The following is a 21273-nucleotide window of genomic DNA, read 5'->3' as shown; positions in this document are numbered from 1 at the left end:
GGCGCGCGCGCGTGTCCCCCATTCTGAGCACCACTGCGGCTGCGACATCTGAATCTTGTGAGCGATTTTTCTCGTGCTTTTTTTACGCACTTGAGTTCCCTTTGTCATTATAGCAGTTGGGCCAGAGTGAACTTTGGAACTGCAGATTTGTATGAGGCAAGTGTCAGATTACTTCGGCAGATGCAACACATTCAGGCAAGCGCCAACGACGCTGCCGTCGCCGTGAGCAACACTTCCCGAGTGACGTCACCCCCCTCCCCTCATGAGTCTCCTTCCTTACATAGGCAACCGGGGCTGCTGTTCGAGAGTTAGGAGGTTTGGTCGTTTTGGTGTGTCTCCTCTGTGATTCTAGTGGTGTAGTGCGGCTCTCCTCAATGACGTGATATACAGAAGAAGGATTACAAATCGTTAATTTACTCTTCGTTAAGTTGTAAGTACGTTTTCTTTTCTCCGTTCTCCGGCGGTCCTGAAAGTTCGGTTTCTCGGCATTCTTTGGCGTGTGTTTCGAGAACATCGCTTGTATAGTACACTCAAACTATATTGTAAGATTCTTTAACCACGTTGACAGCGTATACTTAAGATTTAAAGCTGTCGTGTTTTCTATCACTTCGGTTTACGGCAAGTTCACGTAGCTCGTAACTTTGTTTAGTAACGCACGATAGCGTACACAAACAATGGGCAGGGCACATCTGCAGGCCATCTGGACTTAAGCAGCAGTTTGCTCGGACTCGTAATAGAGATTGATGAGCGTTTGGTTCGTGGGCCTTGAGAGCGACCATGCAGCCTCATCTTGCGTGCTCGATCGGCACGGAAACTGCTATCTACCCTATCTACCCTTCCACAGTTCGTTGTGTGAAACCGGTGAAGGGCGGGGGCATGCAAGCATGCAGCAGGAAACCCTTTTTGCGTCGTACTGGTGCTTTTTCTCTCTTTTTTTCTGGGAGGGGGGGGATCTATTTGGATCATGCCTGCGTTATCACAGTGTTTATGTACTTGTATTTTCTTGACAATTCCAGGTTCCCTTTTTTTGTTAAACAACATTTGTGAACATGATCTCCTACCCCGCCGTCAAGCACCTATGCTACGTACTGTTTTTCTTCGCTTCTGTTGCACATTGCCAAGTAAAGACTAAAGAAACCTTCAACAAAGGTAATCCCTATGGGCCATATTTGACCTATGTACACTCGCCGACAATGATTGCTCAGTTAACCCTTTGATGGACACAAGATCGCTTTATCTAAATCATTACGAATGTGTTAAATCTAAAATCTGACAAGCATTTCCTACGAAAAAAAGAAGTGGGACCTGTATGTTCCACCATTCACCTATGTCATTTTCATCAAAGAGGACATTAATGGTTTTGTTATTTCCCACTTTTGCCTTCTCATGGATGCCTGTAAAACGATAAAACGACACTAAACAAGCATCACGTACGTGTCTCGCATGTTTTCGTCGTGTTCAATGAGCCCCCTTTGTTCTAGCTCCGTCTTTCAGTGCTGCCGAGTATCAATATAGTTCTCAGAGAGCGAATGTCTGATAAAATGCAACAAAGGCTGTGCATTTCATTTATCACATTTATCACTGGTAGGCAAGAACAAGACCAGTTAGATGTCATACATTTTATTTCAAGCACGCAAAAGCTATTTTAATTTTCTTCAATCAACCCGTGCAGAACATTCGTCTTTAATACTTCATACTAGAATGTATTTTCTTTAGCAAATCTTCCTTTTTGCAAAGATGCCCAAAGTATTGCTCGCACGTCATGCGCACATTCACCTTCAGAATAAGCATGGCTTTTAGTGTGGCCACTTTAAGCTGTGCCTTCTCTGCAGTCCATATCTTGTTCATGAGAGAAAACACCCTCTCTACTGGTGCATTTGTACCTGGCAGGCATATGCAATACTCCAGCACTGTCTTTAGGTTCTCGCAATGCACATCATTTTTTTCAAGATGTCTGAGCATCTCCACCCAGCGTTCCCTGACAGATATTTTCTGAGTCTTCCATTCCTTAATTTTTTTCAGCGTTCACATAATGTGAAACATTGGTGATTTCATCAAACATGGCATTCTCATAAACAGTGACATGACTTAACTCTGCAGTTATGAGTTCTACAGTTTTCTGCACATCATCCCAGCGTGGTGATGACCCAAGCTAGACCCATAGAAAGCCTCTGACCTCATCAAAATGTTGGCACCATCGATGGAGGTACAACGCGCACATTTCATAAAACTTCACCACTGTATTCACTACCTTTTCTTTTTGAACTTGTCCCTGTTCTTCGAACACTGTTGCCCTTGAGCGCACACTTGATGGCAGAAACTATTGCTGGCAGTTGGCAGTTCTTGCACTTTGGTCTGCAGCTGGCTTAGGGTGTTGTAGACTTTGACAGCTGTCTTTGCGTCTCCTTCAATTTGGAGCACAGTAGCTTAAAACATAGCAGCTTGACTATGCAGAAAATAGAGCCAGAGCTCTGCACATGGGTCGTCAAAAAACGACTTGATGAGAGAGGGACACTTGTCTATCGGCAAAAAATATGCCTTTAAAGCAGGAAAGAGCTTTAGGACTCTCTCAACAGCTGGCATCAATGCCAACCACCAGGTCTTGCTATAGCCCAGAAGCTGCTGGTACTCCACTGAGGCAAAATCACAAAACTCTTTGAAAGACTCCACCCTGACCGTGTAAATGTAAAAATACGAGTAGATTTTCACAATCATAGCCTCAATATCCAATGGCAGGGAATCGGCAGCAGTCTGAATGGTGTTGTGTACTATGTGCACAGCGCAGCCAATTCTAAGGATCTTGTGATCCACAGAATATTGCAGCCTCGAGAAAACTTGAGGTTGCTTGAGAAAACTCAAGAATTCGAGCTTGTTCTTCCCCTTTTGCGCACCACCAAAGTTGCAGTTAGTGTTGTCGGCACTGAAAGCAATCAGTTTTGATGCGACTTGGTTGGCTTCGAGTGCATCCATGATATACTGGCTCACCGTGGCTGAAGTCTCACCTGGCAAGGTGTCAGTCTCAAGGAGCTTTGTCTGCATTCCTGCAGCAATGATGAAGTAGCGCTCCATTATAGACAGCACCTTCAAATCCTTGTGGTTGGGCACATCACAGAAAACAAATAAATTTTGCCTCCTGCAGGTCAGTCTTCAATTATTCTTCTGCAGATGGGGCAAACACATTCAAAGCAGTTGCTTCTGCCTTTGTGCGAGCACAGCAAGATTTTTCGTTGAACAATTTCTGCAAAAGCTTTGAAGTACAGTCCATTGATCGGAAGCTCTGGTTGTGAGCTATCGTGTGGAAGGCGAATACACTCTCTGATGCAGCGAATTGGAGCTCCTTTTCCCCAGCATGTCCCTGTCTGAAGAACCGGGTCACTGCGCTGGAACTAGCAGCAGCTGACATGCTCTGCTTGTGCTTGACAGAGCCAATGTGTTTTGCTATGTCCGAACGTCTGCCGTGAGCGACAGAAAAGTCTGTCCCACATGCATCACAGCGCACATCCCACTCTGACTTACTCTTCTTGATGAACGTCTACTCTCTTCCCAGCTGCTCAGTAAATTTGCACTTGCATTTCGGCATTGGGGCCGGCAACACGACGAAACTTCAAGCCTAAAACCCAAAAACAAACCCACCATGAAGCACCATCGACGAAGGTGGTCGAGATGTTTGACTCTGATTATGGCTGCAGCTCGCTGGACAACGCAAGCCTTCAAGCTGTAAGCAGCACGGAAGCAAGCCTTGTCCGGCCTATCCATGCCTATCCAGCCAACTGTGCAAGCAGGCGCGAGTTTGGGGAGGCCACGGACAGGTAGCGCTGCCGCGCTATGATGAATAAAGCTGCTGGCTTTAGTGATGGACACATGATTTCTTTTTGGGATGTTTCGAACACTTATGATTTTGAAAGCGGAAAAAGGAAAAAAATAAACTTGCTCGTGTTGCTCGCATCAACCATGTTTCAAAGGAGATGATCCTGAGAGCTATTTATCAACCAATGCTTTGTTCGGGAAAGCCAAAGCGGGACAAAACGCCGTCCCGCAATCACCTCGATGGGACACCGGGACCATGGCTGCAAAAGCGGGACTGTCCCGCCTAAATCTTGACGTTTGGTCACTTTAGCCAGTGAGCGCACCTGTGTTCCACATAATCGAACAGTTCATCATAACATGAACCCTGCACATATAATGTTGGCTCGAAGGTGTCTCTAAAATACACAGAGCTCTTAATAAAACAGCATGTGGTATTCAAACAGTTTCCTTGATTTTCTTACATTTCTCATATTTGGGCAACCCTACTCTTGGGCCACTGGGTATGTGCCCCTATGACACAAGGAGTATTTGGATATGGCATCATAATTCTGTGTGCACACACCTCTCATCTGCCTCTTCCCTCAACAAGCATCACACATTGCCATAGAGAGAGCTAACAGCTACAAGCGATGAGGCCATGCGTGTATCGCTGCTACCTTGCTAACTCAAGCAAGCTTTGTGCCGTCTAGATTCCAGCATTGTGCCAGATGTGCATGTTTTCAAGAAATGAATATGGGGGAAGATGCACTTTGCTTTTATTTTGTCTTTACTTTAGTGAAAGAAAGTAATTTTCTCAAAAGAGTTAATTTCTTGACGTGGGGGCCTAAAAAAAGTAATATGTTTTCTTGAATATAGGCCGATACTTTTTTAAAAAAGAAATAATGTAGGAATGTTTGGGATCGGCTTATATTTGAAGATGTGGTTTGGTCACATCCGCCTTGCACTGTTCACCATAGGAAGGTCGATACCACAAGGTGGAAAAGAATGCTGCTTATTTTATCAGAAGACAAAGATACAGGAATATGTATAACAGTGAATATCATACAGGTGAAGTTGAGGGAGGTTGCAAAAATTTGAGACGTGTCTCAGAACAAGTGATGACTATGTAAATTAAAGAAGAAAGAAAAACAAAACAATATTCTAACAAGTTTTAGAAAACAGCTGCACAGAAAAGTTGAATCATAGTTGCAATATTTCACCACTATGGCACAGTGAACTTGTCCTGAAAAGTGGGACTGTTTGTCTAAATGTCCATCAAAAGGTTAATAAAACATGTCAGGGAAAAAGAAGAATATTATCTATTATGTACCATTCTCTTTGTAGGCCCTGAGAAACTGCTCAGTAATCCATGCAGTGGAAGGGAAACATGCTCTGATTGTATCACATTTGACTCTGACTGTGGTTGGTGCACAAAAGAGGTGAGTGTTTTTCAAATATGCAGATTTCTTTCAGGTGCTTTGTTTAAAGTAGGCCTGGTACGTTGGTTCAGCAGCAGAATGTTAAGAATGCAATCCTTGAGTCCGAAAATTGCCATTGCACACGTGTGGTCACATCATGACATGTCCTACACAACTTTGTACTTGCAACTTAATCTGCTTGAGCTGCGGCATAGCCTGCTTTACTTTGCTAACCTCTCACTGACGTTTTTCAGGGTTATACAAGTGATGGGAAGCCCAGGTGTGACACCCTCATCAACTTGGCTCAGTATTGCCCCAATGACTACTTTCATCCCAAGAACACTATGACGAAACTTGTGGCAAGTATATCTTTACTAAACTGCCCTAAACGGAGGTTATGTGACACTCATTTTAGTAACACCTTTTCCTTCCATTTTTGCTGCGAATAGGACAATGAGCTGAGCAACAAGGGGGCAAGAGAAGGTGAAGCCATTCAAATCAAACCACAGGAAATTAGGCTCAGGTTAAAACCAAGTAAGTGCTGGTTCATTCAAATTTAAAATGTTATTCTACTAGAAGGAGGACTTGAGTGTTGTGAAATTAAGCACTGGATTTGTGATTGTTCACATGTCTTATGTTCTTCCTGAATGATGCTCCCTTATACACCATTTTTACATAGTCCTGGTTTTTGTTGTCTTTGTGTTTCCTTTTTTTATACCAACCGGATGCATGTCATACATCATCTGTGTATAAAATTTAGCCCTTTTCGCTAATGAGGTTCAGTTGAAAGTTTGTGCTTGTGGTTGTCTTGTCCCCTGTCTCTGTTCCCTAGTTTTTGTGCAAAAGCCTCATCATCATAGTTTGCTAAGCAATACAGATTTCAATTCAGACTTCAGTTCCTGTCAAGTGTTGATGGTATTTGGCACAGATATTGAAATGACTTTGCTATGGCAATCATAAGACATCTTAGGAACATTTTTATCCATGTATACATTTGTTTCAGAGCTCAGAATGTGTCAAGGCTGGCTCCACTGCAAAAGAATTTGCAGTGGATCCCCAGATATTTGAGTGCATTTGTTGTACTTTCAGTAGTTAATGTCCCCATTTAGTATACTTAAAATTTAATTTGCAGAGTCTCCGTTCCCACTACATGTGGAATTCAAGCAAGCAGAGGATTATCCCGTTGACCTTTACTACCTCATGGACCTGTCCAACTCTATGAAGGATGACAAGGAAAAACTAGCCCTACTGGGTGACCTGCTGGCTGAAGAGATGGGCAGGATAACTACAAACTTCCGTCTTGGCTTTGGTTCCTTTGTCGACAAAGTGGTCATGCCCTATGTGAACACAGTTCCTGAAAAGTGAGTCAGCTTGGATTGTTTCATTTCACCCATTTATTGAACAAACTTTCATGCATACTGGCAACATGATAGATTGGACAAGGAACACACATAAGCAGGACGATCACTTGACGTCAACTTATTATTTATTGTAACACAACACACTGGCGAGGGAGAGGGTCAAGAAAGGGGTGGGGGAGAGATAAACAAGAAATGGGGGAGAGAAGGGGGCAATTTATGTCGACATGCGCAGTCACACGTACACATGCTAAGCCTCGATTGTGAGAAACTAATTTTTCCTTAGACAAGGCTACTGAAGGTGCCATCACTCATGTTTGTTTCATTCTTCATTGCGAAGGTCTCAAAAGATTTCCCTTTTGTCTTGGTCAGCAAAAGTGTGCAAAACGCATGTCTTGCTGAATGCTGGACACCATTGGCACTGGCAACAATGATCAGCCAAATGTCCACCTGCAGTCTGCATCAACTGCTGCGCAGTATTCTTGCAATCTTTCGTTAATGCACTTTCGTGTCTGAAGACTGAGGGATCACTACGCAGCGGTTGATGCGCAGACTGCAGGGACACATTTGGCCATCAAACCACCACCACACTGCCACCAAAATAACGTCTTCTGCAGTTGGAAGTGTGATGAAGAGCAGTTATCATGCACCAAATAAGGAAAACATGGCTCTCGCTGAACATTTTGTCTTGAGAAATATTATGTGCTGACACGACGGTGAACTGTAGACAACTCTTCATAAGATGTGACGAAGTCTAAAGGACAAGCCTCATTTGCAAAGATTTTATGGGATTGTGTGGTAGAAAATGGGAAAACACACTTTGTGCACTTGTTTATTCATTTTCACATAGTTTGCAGTTCTGATAATTCAAACAAGAAGCCACACATACTTGAGGATTTTGTATTATCACATATTTACTGTGCCCAATTCTCACAGACTGCAGATGCCTTGTGATGGATGTGTTGCTCCCTATGGCTTCAAAAACCACATGCCACTGGACATCCAGACTGGCCTCTTCAAGACACAGGTGGCCGAAGCCAAGGTCTCTGGGAATCTCGACGCTCCTGAAGGCGGGTTCGATGCCATAATGCAAGCCGTCGTCTGCCATGTGAGCTTTCTGACATGGTTTTGTCACGTGTGCTTTTGTCAGGGTGCGCATAGAGCTTTCTGCAAAAGAATTACTGGAGGGAACTCTTGGCTCTTTCTCTAAGGGTGTTTGTATGGCAGTCAGTTCAGCAAGCAAGGGAATGACAGTTAATGGATAGATTTGGCCAAACTGCGTTGTTTTGGACTCGGTTGGCTTTGTGACTTTGCAAGACTGTCATTTTCAACAAAATACTGCATTATAAATGCAACCATTTGCAGCACTTATACATGTGTGCTGAGGCTAATTGCCTCACTTTGTTTGAAATATACTATGAGTGCTTGGAAATTTATATAGAGGGTAATAAATAATGGCACAAGAATGTTTGATGCCACAGGAAGATTATACTGAAGATTAGACAAATCCGTGGTACTAACTACCATTTCCCATGCTGGCTGAATGATAGCAGCGCCAGAGCTCTCTCTAATAACTTTGATAGAAAACTCTATGATGGTATGCACCTGCGACAATGTGCCTGAAAAAGTGGGCGCAAATGCTATTAACTCACAACAATTCATACTTGGATAATTCTGCAGATGTAGTCTCCTCTCTGGCCTTTCTTAAGAACTGATTTTTCACAAATTTTTCCGGAAAGGTTACTCGAGGGTGGAGGGAGAATGTTGAGTGTGGTTTAGTGTTTTAGTTGTTTATGATTTTTGTTGTCCAAAGTCACATATGCTTCTTGTTTTTGTTTGCTTTGCAGAGGGAAATTGGCTGGAGGGAAAAAGCTCGCAGACTTCTTCTCTTCTCCACAGACAGCGGCTTCCATTACGCGGGTGACGGCAAGGTGAGTCATGGTACTTCTTGCCTGTACTTGTTTATGTGTGAAAGGTACCGTCAAGCGAGAAGTGTTTTTTCCATGTTGATTGCTAGGTGTTGACTTAGTACAGCTATAACACGTTGTACTGCCTTATTTATATTTCTTTCCTTTCTTAAATGGTCCAGCGGTAAGTATTTGACTTCTTTGGTACCATTTCTGCATAAAGTTCATAGAAAAGCTGGAAGCTGGGCGAGTATGTCAGTTCCATGTATGCCAAGTTATTCTGTGCCAAAATTTGCTGTCTGCTGCTACTTTGTTCTTGTTCACTCCTTGTAACACCATAAGAACAGTATGTACCATCTTTTACTTATTGTTGATTTATCGATGAGAAAAGCTGGAGCTTTGCATTGCACATAATTTATCAGTTCCTTGGAGATCGTTTGCATGTGACTCTTTATTAATATAACAAAATATATACAGAACAGTGTTCTCGTGTGAATAGTTATGTGGGAATAATTTTCTTGGTTTACTTATCTGGATCTCTATTCATGCCAGATCATGTGATCCTACTAAGCCAGAAGTGCTCTTTTTTAGCTCGTTTAGGTGGCTGAACAGTGTACTATACTGCCATGCTGGGTTGAAATGCAAAGAATTCATACTAATTGGAACATGCAAACTTTTATATTTCATTGTTTTCATACATCAGAAACTTGCTTTTGAAAACAGGTTTGCACATCCATATAATTTGTCGTCTTACGAATTGACTCATTTGGAACATGTTAGGTCTTTGTTTCATTTATTTTAATTACACTCCACCTCAACAATATTAATCAGTCAGGTTTTTGAAGGCTGTACACATTGCCCTATCCATTTACATAAGAAGCCAAATGCAAATTTGGTTTCCCACGAGGCAGCCGCAAACCAGCAATGGAGATGAAGTTGAGTGACACCGGCAGCCATTCGGTGCCCAAGATGTGTAGCTGCTGAAGATTTTGCAGATCTGCCTGAACTTTTTAATATTCTCCTGACTATCTAGGTTCTTCACGTCCACCATTTCAGTCATATCTTTCTTTTTTTAGCTCGGGGGCATCGTGAAGCCCAACGATGGTCGGTGCCACCTGGAGAATGGCGAGTACACCCAAAGTGTGCACCAGGATTACCCATCGCTCAGCCAGATCAATGCCAAGATACAGGAGCACAAGGTGAACATCATTTTCGCTGTCACGGCTGACCAGATCAGTGTCTATGAGAAACTGGGCAACCAGCTGGAGGGATGCAGCAGCGGCCGCCTGGAGAACGACTCCTCCAACGTGGTCCAACTGGTGCGCGAGCAGTACGACGTGAGTCACAACTTTCTTGCCGTCTCATCATGCAGCTGAGCTTTTTTACAGAGCTATTCTATGAGTAGGCATTATCTGTATTTAGAATGAATGAAATTTTGCTGTAACAATGATGATGACATTAAGTAATGATATTGTACATTTTATACAAAGGAAATTGCTGAAGTACTTTGTACCACTCTCTCTTCTGCAGAAAATCTCCTCCAAGGTGGAAATCAAAGACAATGTCACTAGCAGCCATATCCAGATCAGCTACATGTCCAGCTGTCTCGGGTAATTCTTTTTATTTGACTCTATTGTGTGGCAGTCAACAAACAGAAAAAGGTGTAGTTTTCTTCTGCACATTACCTTTTTATGTCACCTTGGATGTGGGCACGGAAGTATGAAAATGGCAGCAAGGATGCAGGTAAATGTATCTATGTTTCCCTTGTCTTGTATAGGTGCTTGTCATCACCTACCTCATGAACAAAGCAATTGGTTAAAGCCTTGAGGGGAATTTTTTTGAGTGAGAAAGCATAAATGCACAGTCATTTTTATACTGCTGCGATCACGTGTAATTCCAGATATATTATAGTCACACTTTCCATGCTGCCAGCAATGCATTATCCATCCGCAAGGTATCCAGTAGTCCTTTATCTTTTTGCTCTTGATTTTTTTGAACGGCTGTCAGACTCTCCAATTGTCCTAGTAAGTGGTGATGACTGCTGGTGCTGCATAAAGTAATGATTCAGTTTAGTGCTAATCCTTCTTGTACTTTGCTGTGGTCCGAGCAGCACTCCACCTAAATTATTGCTATGATTGGACGGTTGTGAACATTGAATGATAAGAAATTAATGCGATCAAGCGAAAGGAATCCTTACGTTATTCTGGCCCTGGCTTGATTTGTGTTAAACCAGAGCAGACTGTTTTTATTGTAGCATGTATTTATAGTCACTGACTGATTTTTCAGATGTGAATGGGGATGCGAAGATGACCAAATAATCAGGCACTCTAAAGAAAGAATATCAACAGTAAAATAAATGTATCTTTTTTTTTTTACAGTGCTGAAAATTTCTTCATAGAATCTCACTCTATGTTCTCCATTAAAATAATATCGGTTTGAAATTTCGTGATTGTTCACTATGCACGTGTGTTTGTCTGTTGTGCAGGTGTCAAGTGGGGATGCAGATAATCGCACACACGGTTCTATAAAATTAGGGGTGGTGTCGTGGGAGCATGCAGATAATGCATGTAGAGATTTTCCTCCTTCAAGGCCTATAGATGGCAGAATGCTCAACATTCACGTTCAGCAAATGTGCGTGTGAAAGGGTTAAAATGAAAGCAGCACTTGCATCACATCTTACCTGCCGTGGTTGCTCAGTGGCTATGGTGTTAGGCTACTGAGCACGAGATCGTGGGATCAAATTGCGGCGGCCGCATTTCGATGAGGGCGAAATTCGAAAACACCCGTGTACTTATATTTAGATGCATGTTACTATCCCTCAAGAGAAAAGTGTATAACAGCTGTGTCTTACCAGTACTCACGTATGGGGCAGAAACCTGGAGGCTTACGAAAAGGGTTCTGCTTAAATTGAGGACGACGCAACGAACTATGGAAAAAAAAATGATGGGTGTAAAGTTAAGCGATAAGAAAAGAGCAGATTGGGTGAGGGAACAAACGCGGGTTAATGACATCTTAGTTGAAATAAAGAAAAAGAAATGGGGGGGGGGGGCATGGGCAGGACATGTAATGAGGAGGGAAGATAACCGATGGTCATTAAGGGTTACGGACTGGATTCCAAGGGAAGGGAAACGTAGCAGGGGGCGGCAGAAAGTTAGGTGGGCGGATGACATTACGAAGTTTGCAGGGACAACATGGCCACAATTAGTACATGGCCGGGATAGTTGAACTATGGGAGAAGCCTTTGCCCTGCCGTGGGCGTAACCAGGCTGATGATGATGATGATAAAGAACCCCAGGTGGTTGAAATTTCCGGAGTCCTCCACTATGGTGTGCCTCATAATCAGAAAATGGTTTTGGCACGTTAAACCCCATAATCATTTTTTTTAATCGCAGCTTACAGCGTGTTTAAGGGCTTACACAATGTCTATTTGTGCTCCTTTAGAGACAAGAAGGAAAAGACCAACGTATGCAAAGGTCTCAAAGTGGGCGACAATGTGAGTACAAGATCGCTATGCATTTATTGATTTGTGTGTTGAAATAGGATTATGAAATGATGCAATGCATTACTAGGTTATGTGCTTATAGTGCGTGTAATAAACATGTGTTCTGTAATTGCACATTTTCGCATTTAAGAGAGATAAATTGCATAATTAATTGTATGGAAATGACAGAAAATGCCGTTGACTAAACTAAGCAGTCATTACTTTTACATACAGCAATCAGCCGTTGCAGTGACCCAGTGACTGTGGCATCTTGCTTCTGAGCGCAAGATTTCAAGTTAATTTCCTGGCTATCACTGCTACATCCTGATATAGGCGTTAATGAAGGAAAAGTTGTTTGCATATTTCAGTAGATAGGTGTGCACGTCAAAGAAGCCCAGGTGCTCAAGATTAATCTGGCGCTGTCCACTACAGCAATTGCTTTGGGGCATCTTACCACATCAATCAGTAAATCAATCAATCAGTTGTCAACCTTACCATGAATGTGTTGGATCAATAAAAAATCACTGTAATGAAGCAGATATGTAAAGGCCTCCAAACTAGTTAATTTATTTGATAATTCACCATAATAGAGCTCATATTTAGGGATTTCTTTTGCAATACATCTTTGTGTGCGCTCAACATGTAGCTTAGCAGCTGAAAGCTGAACAGTTCAAGGTACTTGTAAAGAACTGAACGTATTAAAAACTGAATTGGAGAATAGGTGTGTCTGAGCTATTGCATAGCTTGTAACAGCTATGCAAACAATTAGTGAAATCATGACATTTGCTTTTTGTTGACCTGCTCATTGTGTTGTCGTGCTAGGTGACTTTTGAGGCAACGATTGAAGTCAAGTCGTGCCCAAAGGACCGCAGTCAATGGAACCAAACGATACAGATCTACCCTGTTGGCATTAGCGAGTTGCTGGTCGTGCACTTGGAGATGATCTGCGAGTGTGACTGTGAGAAGCCTTGGAACGAGGTGAGGCCTGTGAAGCTTGCGGTGTGCACTGAGGGCAAAGGCACCTGATGATACAGGGAAACCTCGTTAAACCGTAGTTGGCTGAAGCTTGGAAAAAGTGCATACTAAACGGTAGTACTGTTTAACCGAAATAGCATGAGATCGCCCACTTACCTGTCGAAAACGGAACTCGGAGAGAGTGCGATGAAAGGGGAAAAAAACGTGCAGTATTTATTCACTTTGCGCAACAAAAATGTTATTTTCGTTTGATGCGCGGCGGCCTAGCACGACGACGACAGCGGCCTCAAACTTACTGAAGCTGCGTGCCAGCTTTTCAGCCAGCCCCCTCTTCTCGGCAAACACCTGCATGGCAGATACCTCGTTGGCGTTATATATTCTCCGTGCACATGCACAGTAGTGCTGCAGAAGTCCCGGGGGCGCCTTTTTCATTTCCGGGTGCCAGAGTTTGGAATACTTTTCATTTGGAATAGAGTTATGCTATCGCGCCCCGGTTCTTGTCGCAACAATTGCATTCACGAGGCTGATGTAACGCGCAGCTTATGCCACTGTTGGCTGCTGCTGTGTTGGCATGGCCGCACGGGCCGCATCTTGAAAATGATCTGCAATGAGTACTGAGTCTAGGTGCACCGCGGGCTCATAACTTCGTGGGTGCTATGTTCTGGCCGCTTAGTTCACATTGAAGCGAAAGGCAGCATGAAGGTCAGTTCGTTCGCTGCTGCTGCCGCGCTTCCATACTCCAGCGTTTTGACAGCGAGTTTACATGCATATAGAGTGAGATGTGTTCATGTTTGCTTGTTCACATGTGCATGCTTGTTAATTTAGTTAGTAAGCGAACTTTTGTGAGGTTATATGGCCGATGAAACTACTATTCTTACTTCGTATAGCTGTCTACTAATTTGCTATTGCAATCGATGCTCCGCCATTCGGGCGAAACTGCAAGTTTTTTTTTATTTACTTGTTCTCTTTATGTCACTTCAAACGACCCACCTGAAGTAGTAAGCCCTACATATAGCACGACCTACATCTTCAGCTTTTCCTTTTTTTTCTTTCTCTCACTTTTGTCTCCAGTAGAACCAAAAGCAGGAAGACGTTAGCAACAGAGAAAGCAGCATAGTAGCCTAGCATCGCTGTGCAGAGCCTAATTTATCATGACTAAAATGCGCTTGCATTAAAGCTGCAACAGTTTCATTGAGCTGCAGCTAAACAGTTTATATAATTTTCAGACGACAAGTGCCTTCTAATTGGTAGCTTTTTGAAACAACCCTGAAGTGATATAACGGTTGCACACCAATGCATCAATTTTGCAGGGGAGGTTCCTTTTAACATTTGGGGCCAACTTTAAATTCTCTGTGTGAACCCTGTAACTTGGTAAACAGATTTTAATGGTCGAATGACCATGTCTATCAAATCGACACCTCTGTGCACACTTTCTGTAACTTTTTTTTAGCCAAGGTTCTGCTTCATCTTTAGTGCAGTTTGGCCCGATTAGGATTTTGGAAATGCTCACTAACAATATAAAGTTTATCTCACGCAGGAACCGTACAGTCCCAAGTGCTCGGATGGAAAGGGCACCTTTGAGTGTGGCATCTGCAACTGCTACAACAACCGTTACGGCCGAGAGTGTGAATGTGATGCCAAGGACACTGATCAAATCAGGGATGAGAAAGGATGCTTCTTGTGAGTGCAGATCACTCTCTGTCTACCGTAAAATTCCGAACAAGCGCCCCTACCCGTGCAAGTGATCTTTTTCTTTATTTTTGTTTTGCGTGCACTGCCGTGTCCACCATTGCTGCCGGTTTGCTGGGTCGTCTTCGTCCGCTTTTGCTTGCGTTCACGCAGCTGACGAACTGTCTTTTTGTCTTGTGGCTTGTCAGGAGACACTCGCATAAGGCAGACGTGTCAAGCTTACTGAAAAAAAAAAAAAATACGAAAGCATCAATGGAATGAGAGGCTGAAGACCACGGACAATGGCGCACTGCCCATACAGATGGCATGAACTGCCTGTTGCGTCTGAAGCGGCATTCTACCCACGCTGTTGATTCTGCTGGGCCTAGCTGCAGGTTGAGGTCATCGGATCGTCAGCTGGCGCGACCAGTGGCATTCTAGACTGCGTTGATATGGCATACTACAGTCTATGCTCGGAATAGACCCACGTACAACAGACTTTCGGATATAACGAACCATATTTCAACCTTAGTTTGCTCTACCTATTTTATTAATTCAACGAAGTTCACTTTTAACGGACCACGCTACAGCGAACTATCGGCTACAGCAGACAAACTTTGTGGCAATTTTTGTCAAAATCAGGTGTGTAAAATGCACTTTTGCCGTGTCGACACGGGCTGGCAACTGACTTGCGAGGATCAACCAACGATTGCGGCTCAATATTGTGCGTGCGAGGTAGGGATTGTCGCGAAGTGAGGATTGCATCCTCACTTCGCGACATTTTGACAGTGACTCTCCGCGGTCATCGAGCGAGATGTGTTTATGTTTACCTGTGTGCACGTGACACGGTGCTTGTTAATTTAGTTAGTAAGCTAATGCATGTTTACAATTTTATGAGGCCGATAAAGCTACTATCCTTACTTCACATAGCTGTCTATTAATTCGCTATCGCAATCGATGCTTTGCCTTTCGTGTGAAACTGGGACTTTCATTTGTTTGTTTTTTACTTTGGACGTTCACTCACTATTTGCAGTCACGTTGTTACACATTGCGACCAAAGTTTCGGAAGCGAGGCGTTTCGGATATTTCGGACTTCAGATAAAGCGGATGCTTTTTGTTGGATTATCCTAGTCCTTTGTAACGAAGGTCATATTCAGTGGGCAAGTCGGCTGATCGCGTGAGAAGTGCAGCGATCATGTTTAAGGCCTGTTAATCACAGTGTGCAACTGAATGCAAATTCAAGCTACTCGTCGCAAAAGCTTCGGAAGTTAGCAAAGGGAGCATCTAGACAGGAGTGTTACCTAGGCCTGACTTTCAAAATGGCACAAGCCAGCAAAGGACCTTGCATAGAGCACTGCCATGCTGAATAGTGAAGTGTTGTTGCCTGACAATAATTAATTTAGGCCCCTCAGTACATATTCCATGAGTGTTTTTGAGTTTAACAACATGTAAGTTTATTTAGCTATGGAAAAGCTACTTTTTTATGCAATTATTATATTCATTGAGCTTGCAGGCCACTGGAACGAGCACATGAAATGGTAAATGTAGTTTTTCATTCAGGCTTAGGGGCAGTACGTGACTTTATAACAAGCTTTTCCCTGTTTTCTGAGAGGGTACAGTCATATATTTAGTATGGCCATTCTCGTGAGGAATAGAGCTACGAAATGATGTCAATAATAATACTGTAGCTGCATTCTAGAATGAGTTACAGCTGTCTAAATTTCACATATGTTCTTCTGACAATAACAAGTTTGGTATCAGTGTATTCATATTGAAACGATCTAGGGAGTGATGCTATTTCTGTTACTCTAGCACCATTTTGCAAAATATAATTAAAGATTATAATGATTAAAAATAAGAAAAAATATTCACAGTAAATGTTGGTCTGCTTTCTTACCTTTAGAATGCTTTCAAACAAATAAAAATAGCTTCACCCACTAAAGCAAGTCTTTGGCATTAGTGTCATGCACTTGCTTTTTGTGTTTAGCAATGCGAAATTGCCAAAAATCCCTGTAAGAAGTACCCATAAAGTTTATTTTCAGGCTTTAATATTTTCTGAACCAGAGTAGCTATCAAAAAACTAATTGAAAGAATGAAGTTTAGTTCAGATTTAATCAAAAATAAAAATTAAATTATGGGGTTTTACGTGCCAAAACCACTGTCTGATTATGAGGCATGCTGTAGTGGAGGGCTCGGGAAATTTCGACCACCTGGGGTTCTTTAACGTGCACCTAAATCTAAGTACACGGGTGTTTTCGCATTTCGCCGCTATCGAAATGCGGCCGCCATGGCTGGGATTCGATCCGGCCACCTCCTGCTCAGCAGCCCAACACCATAGCCACTAAGCATGGGTGAATCAAAAATTAAAAAACAAATATTTGAGAACCCACGTCCCCCCTTAACTTAAGAAGACAGGCTAACTGGAATTTGCTGTAAGTAACAGAAGCAATTATGCTTGTAATTGAATTATAAAACAAGGTGTGATGGGGAATGAAATGCTGTCCGTGTGCAATGCAATTGCAGGATAGAATACGAATTACAAGTCAGCGGTACCTGAAATTAATTCAGGGTGGGTGAAACGAGATTGATTGATGTTGCAAAATAGTTATCAAGGAGATGACCGTGGGCACAGCAGAAAGAGCTATGGCAAGCCCAGTTGCATACAGATGGCTCAGCATGCATAGCGAAAGATCAGTTAGGACTTACAGATCAATCAGGACTTATGTTTGCAAATGAAGTTGTTTGCTTGAAGTCAGGGGTACAGTCAGAAGTTGATGGCAACCAAAGGTCAGTGGGACGCCTAGCATTGAGTGCTCACTGGAAGACTACAAATGAAGCTGTACGGGGTGCTATAGGCTAAACAAGTTTTGAAGTGAGAGAAGCTCAGAGTAAAGTTTATTTTGAAGTACAACTGAGGAATATGAAAGAAAGTAAATGGGTTGCCAGAGTGTTCAGGTATTTACCTGTTCAGGTAGTTCAGGTATTAGTTCAGGTACAGGAAGAACATTGACTCAGTGGAGGAAAAGAACTACGAAGCTTACCCCCAAATATGCGACTGGTATAGTAAGCAACATGGTCACAAAGGATGTCAAATGCAGAGTAAGAGAAGATTAGGCAATCCTATGGGTGGCAGTACTGGAAAAAAAATACCTGCTGTGAGTAACTACCTAAGAGGAAGAACGAGGTCAGGAAAGAAACAATTTGTGATAACTCAAGGGGAAGCTTTTTATACTTTTTGGAGCGAGATCAGGATGCCTTAGAATGCGTAGTTATAAAGAGAGGTACACCAAGGAAGGAGCATGTCGTTGCTGCAGTAAACTAGGGAAACAATGGAACATGTAGCACTTGTGTTGTTTGGTTCTTTGTTTAGTGTCCCTGGAATTCTTCGCGCTGCCTACCATCATGGATTTGTACCGACTAGCCTGATCCAATAGCTTGTTATGTTGTATTACAATGTGAAGATATCTACCCGGCTTTCAGTTCAGGCCTCTTTGGCTTCCTTGAAGTCCTTGGGTTCAGCGATAGCATGGGGAAAGTAAACATGTCCGCAGTAGAGATTAGTAAGATGCAATTGGTGGTATGATGGCAGAAAAGGAGGGAGACCAATAACAATGGAGATGTACAAAAACAAAGTTCCAAATAGTGGTTTAAAAAGTTTGATGCTGGGAAATCTTTGTGTGTGTTTTTCTTCTTTTTTTTAAATGTAGGTAGGACATTAGGCAAAATAAGGGCAAAAGCTTGGTGGTGCAACTCACCGGCCCATTTCAAAGAAGACGCTCTTAGAATCCATTCATCCATCCATACATGCCTTGGCTGATGTTCCTTGTTCTTTCCGTGCAGCACCTTGTTACCATGTGGGTAGTATTGAAATGTTCAACCCTGTGAGAAAAAAAAAGGAATTATGATGTCGTTAGAGACTGTGGTCTGGAACTAGTCTAGACGTTATCGTTCCCTGTGAAGGCTAAAGGATTATTAAAGGATGATGAAATAAAAATTGGCTGAAGGAAAAGAAGGTTTGTTTTTTTGTTCCGTCATGGCAGTTGCTGTAGTGGCATGTAAGCGTTTGAAAGCCAACTTTCAGATCCTTTGGCACTTTGTGGAGTTCAGTCTGTCAAGTGTGGGTACATTTTTTGTTTTGTGTTGCCATACATTTTGCTATGTATTCTCACTGTGGTTTCACAATGTTAAGAAATTTCACTCTATATAAAGGATAATTCAGTTCAACTGGATTTGTTTTAATCCAGTTGGACCGTGTTGGCCTTTTTAATACCCATTTAAATGCTTTCTTAATAGGCTGTACTGTTGCATGAAGATTCAATTGTAAGGAATATTTGACTGTATAGAATAGACTTTCATTAATTCGATTTTTTGATTGATTCGATCCCAGCTGATGGTCCCAGCCGGCGCCCATGCATTTTCTATGAGCCCAAACTTTCATTATTTCGATACTAAAATTAATCTTTGCTGGATAATTCAGACTTTATCAGTCAGCACACACGCGCCTGATTTCTATGGTAGCCCCGGTAGCAACCCCTTCATGGCAGCGTCCGTCTCGGTGGAGCCTAAGGGGCAGTGAATGCATTGAACACATCATCACTCTTCAAAAACGCCCACTTTCGGCCTGCTCTAGGAAGATTTTCAAGCAACAGTCTTAGCTCACAATGTCTGATTATAGTATTTACCCGATTCCAACCCATTTCTGTCTTTAAAAAATGAAGAAAAAGAAAATTGGGCCGTAAATTGCCTGCGCAGTGCAATTGGACAAAATCCAAAACCGCCTTGCAATGTTTGTATGCTTTGCCGCATAACATTGAGTATTGCGGCGAAGCTAACTTTTTCCAATCTTGTGGTGAAGCTGACTTTAGAAAACCGGCTGGCACTGGGCAACAATATTTCTTGCTAAAAAATCTGGTGCGTGTTAGATTGCTACTTTCTTCAGGAGCTTTAATGTAATTTGTGCATTATTTTTCTACTACAGACACATAGAAAGTCGACGCATGTTTGATTCAGGGTCGTGTTAGAATTGGTCAACTGCTGCCAATTGAATCAGCAGTGTGTTTTGAAATTTTTCTTCAGCATCTTGTTTAATTCAATGCGCCGGATGATTCGATCAATTTCGTCGGACCTTTGATGTAAGTCGGCTGTAGTAGGCTACATTTTATAGCCAAAGATAAAATAATTTCTGCCTTATTCTTCTTAGTTGAGAAGGTGGTCACGGCGAGTGGTCACATGTGAGACTCCCCTCTTTGCAGCCCTAATGACACCAAACCGTGTTCTGGAAGGGGAGATTGCCGATGTGGTGTTTGCGAGTGCCATCCGAGAGAGGTACGTTCACTTTGACTGTGCGTGGACTTTCCCGTGAAAACTTGTAAACAACCCTGTAACATATTGCCACATGCTTTTGTTTCATGTTTTTATTTGCACTTTGGCAGTATCGCTCTGTCAATGCTTTTCTGTTTTCGCGCGCAACACAGCACCAGCAGATAATCCACGTGCTGAGGGGCAAGAGCTGCACAACTTGCGCCATTTTAATACAATTGCATATTTTTGCGCCATGCTACACCAAAGGCATGAAATTGTTGAAAATTGCACCACCACACATCACCAATATTCCCTGACTAGCCACAAAAGCTCTCGCTTGCACGGCCTGTAGTATAAACCGCGACAAGTGACGACCACTGTCAAACCTGCATACCATAGCACGAATGAGAGCCACGGTACAAAGTAAGCTCAACTCGTAGCCTACATCTGGCCACTGCTGCACTGCACAGGAGTCCGCTCGACCGCATCTCGCATCTCACAGTCTGGGTGCCACTAGTAGCAGCATAACTTTATTTTTTTGTTTCGAATTGATGCGTTGAAAAATAAAGCACTCTGGAAACAATGCATTTTGCAATCATTGGCGGTTGTTTTTAAGTGCCATATACTACTGCTTTGCTTTCGAAACTGGTTAGGCCTAGTGGCACATTCGGTGCTTGCTCAGCACCAAGCCAAAAGCGGTGGGCGGTGGTGGTCTGTTTGCGTGGTTGACACGAAAACTCCACCGGCAGGGTGTTGCGCTGCACACCGCTGCAGGAAGCTTGCCACTAGGGTATTAGTTCCCCCTCCAAAAAAAAAGAGCATTTTTACATATTCCGCAAACGACTAGAAATAATTGCGTGCAATGTTCTTCTGCGGGCACACGTCGCTGCAGCAAAGTATGTTGTATTCACACCATCTAGACAAAATTTGCGCTTAAATTTGTCTGTTACAGAAGATAGTCCGTTAAAAGCAGAATCGGTTGCATTGATAATATAGGCAGACCAAACTAAGTGAGAAGAATAGTTGGTTTTATCCAAAAGTATGTAGTACGTGGATCCATTGGTACAAGCATAGATCGTATCCCCTGCTTTCTAAGCTCATAATATCGCTTCTTACTCTACCTCATGGCAACGCTTATCTAGAACAGTGCTTCAGTGAAAGTAAGCACCTTCTAGATGGATGAAGCTCACTGAGCATTGTTAGCAATAATGGAATGCACCATATTAAGTTTCCTTCAGTGCTATGATGATGGTGATGCAACTAAGTTGCCTCTCAACCTTGGCCATTTGTGGAGTGTGAAGCAGTCTTGGGCGAGGTATACACAGAGGATGAGTGCGCACTAGTAAGCTGAAGGCAACAGAAGAGCCTGCCACAGAGCA

General features: G+C 42.8%; 1 protein-coding gene across 1 annotated transcript in view; it reads left to right on the top strand.

The window, feature by feature from the left end:
• Positions 1–266: 266 nt before the first annotated feature.
• mys (position-specific antigen beta subunit myospheroid) overlaps positions 267–21273 on the top strand; it is a 43559-nt gene continuing 22552 nt past the window's right edge. The window contains exons 1-14 of the mRNA XM_075681990.1: positions 267–430; positions 1017–1149; positions 5131–5225; positions 5459–5563; positions 5654–5738; positions 6337–6565; positions 7499–7670; positions 8410–8493; positions 9546–9806; positions 10000–10079; positions 11911–11962; positions 12773–12928; positions 14463–14605; positions 19846–19918. Of these exons, the coding sequence (XP_075538105.1) occupies positions 1050–1149; positions 5131–5225; positions 5459–5563; positions 5654–5738; positions 6337–6565; positions 7499–7670; positions 8410–8493; positions 9546–9806; positions 10000–10079; positions 11911–11962; positions 12773–12928; positions 14463–14605; positions 19846–19918 (1635 nt within the window). The 5' untranslated portion in view covers positions 267–430; positions 1017–1049. The remainder of the gene's footprint in view (positions 431–1016; positions 1150–5130; positions 5226–5458; positions 5564–5653; positions 5739–6336; positions 6566–7498; positions 7671–8409; positions 8494–9545; positions 9807–9999; positions 10080–11910; positions 11963–12772; positions 12929–14462; positions 14606–19845; positions 19919–21273) is intronic.

This window comes from Dermacentor variabilis, chromosome 2, assembly GCF_050947875.1.
Source record: "Dermacentor variabilis isolate Ectoservices chromosome 2, ASM5094787v1, whole genome shotgun sequence".
Lineage (NCBI taxonomy): Eukaryota > Metazoa > Arthropoda > Arachnida > Ixodida > Ixodidae > Dermacentor > Dermacentor variabilis.
The sequence above is the reverse complement of the archived record's forward strand: the minus strand, read 5'-3'. Positions and strand labels throughout refer to the sequence as shown.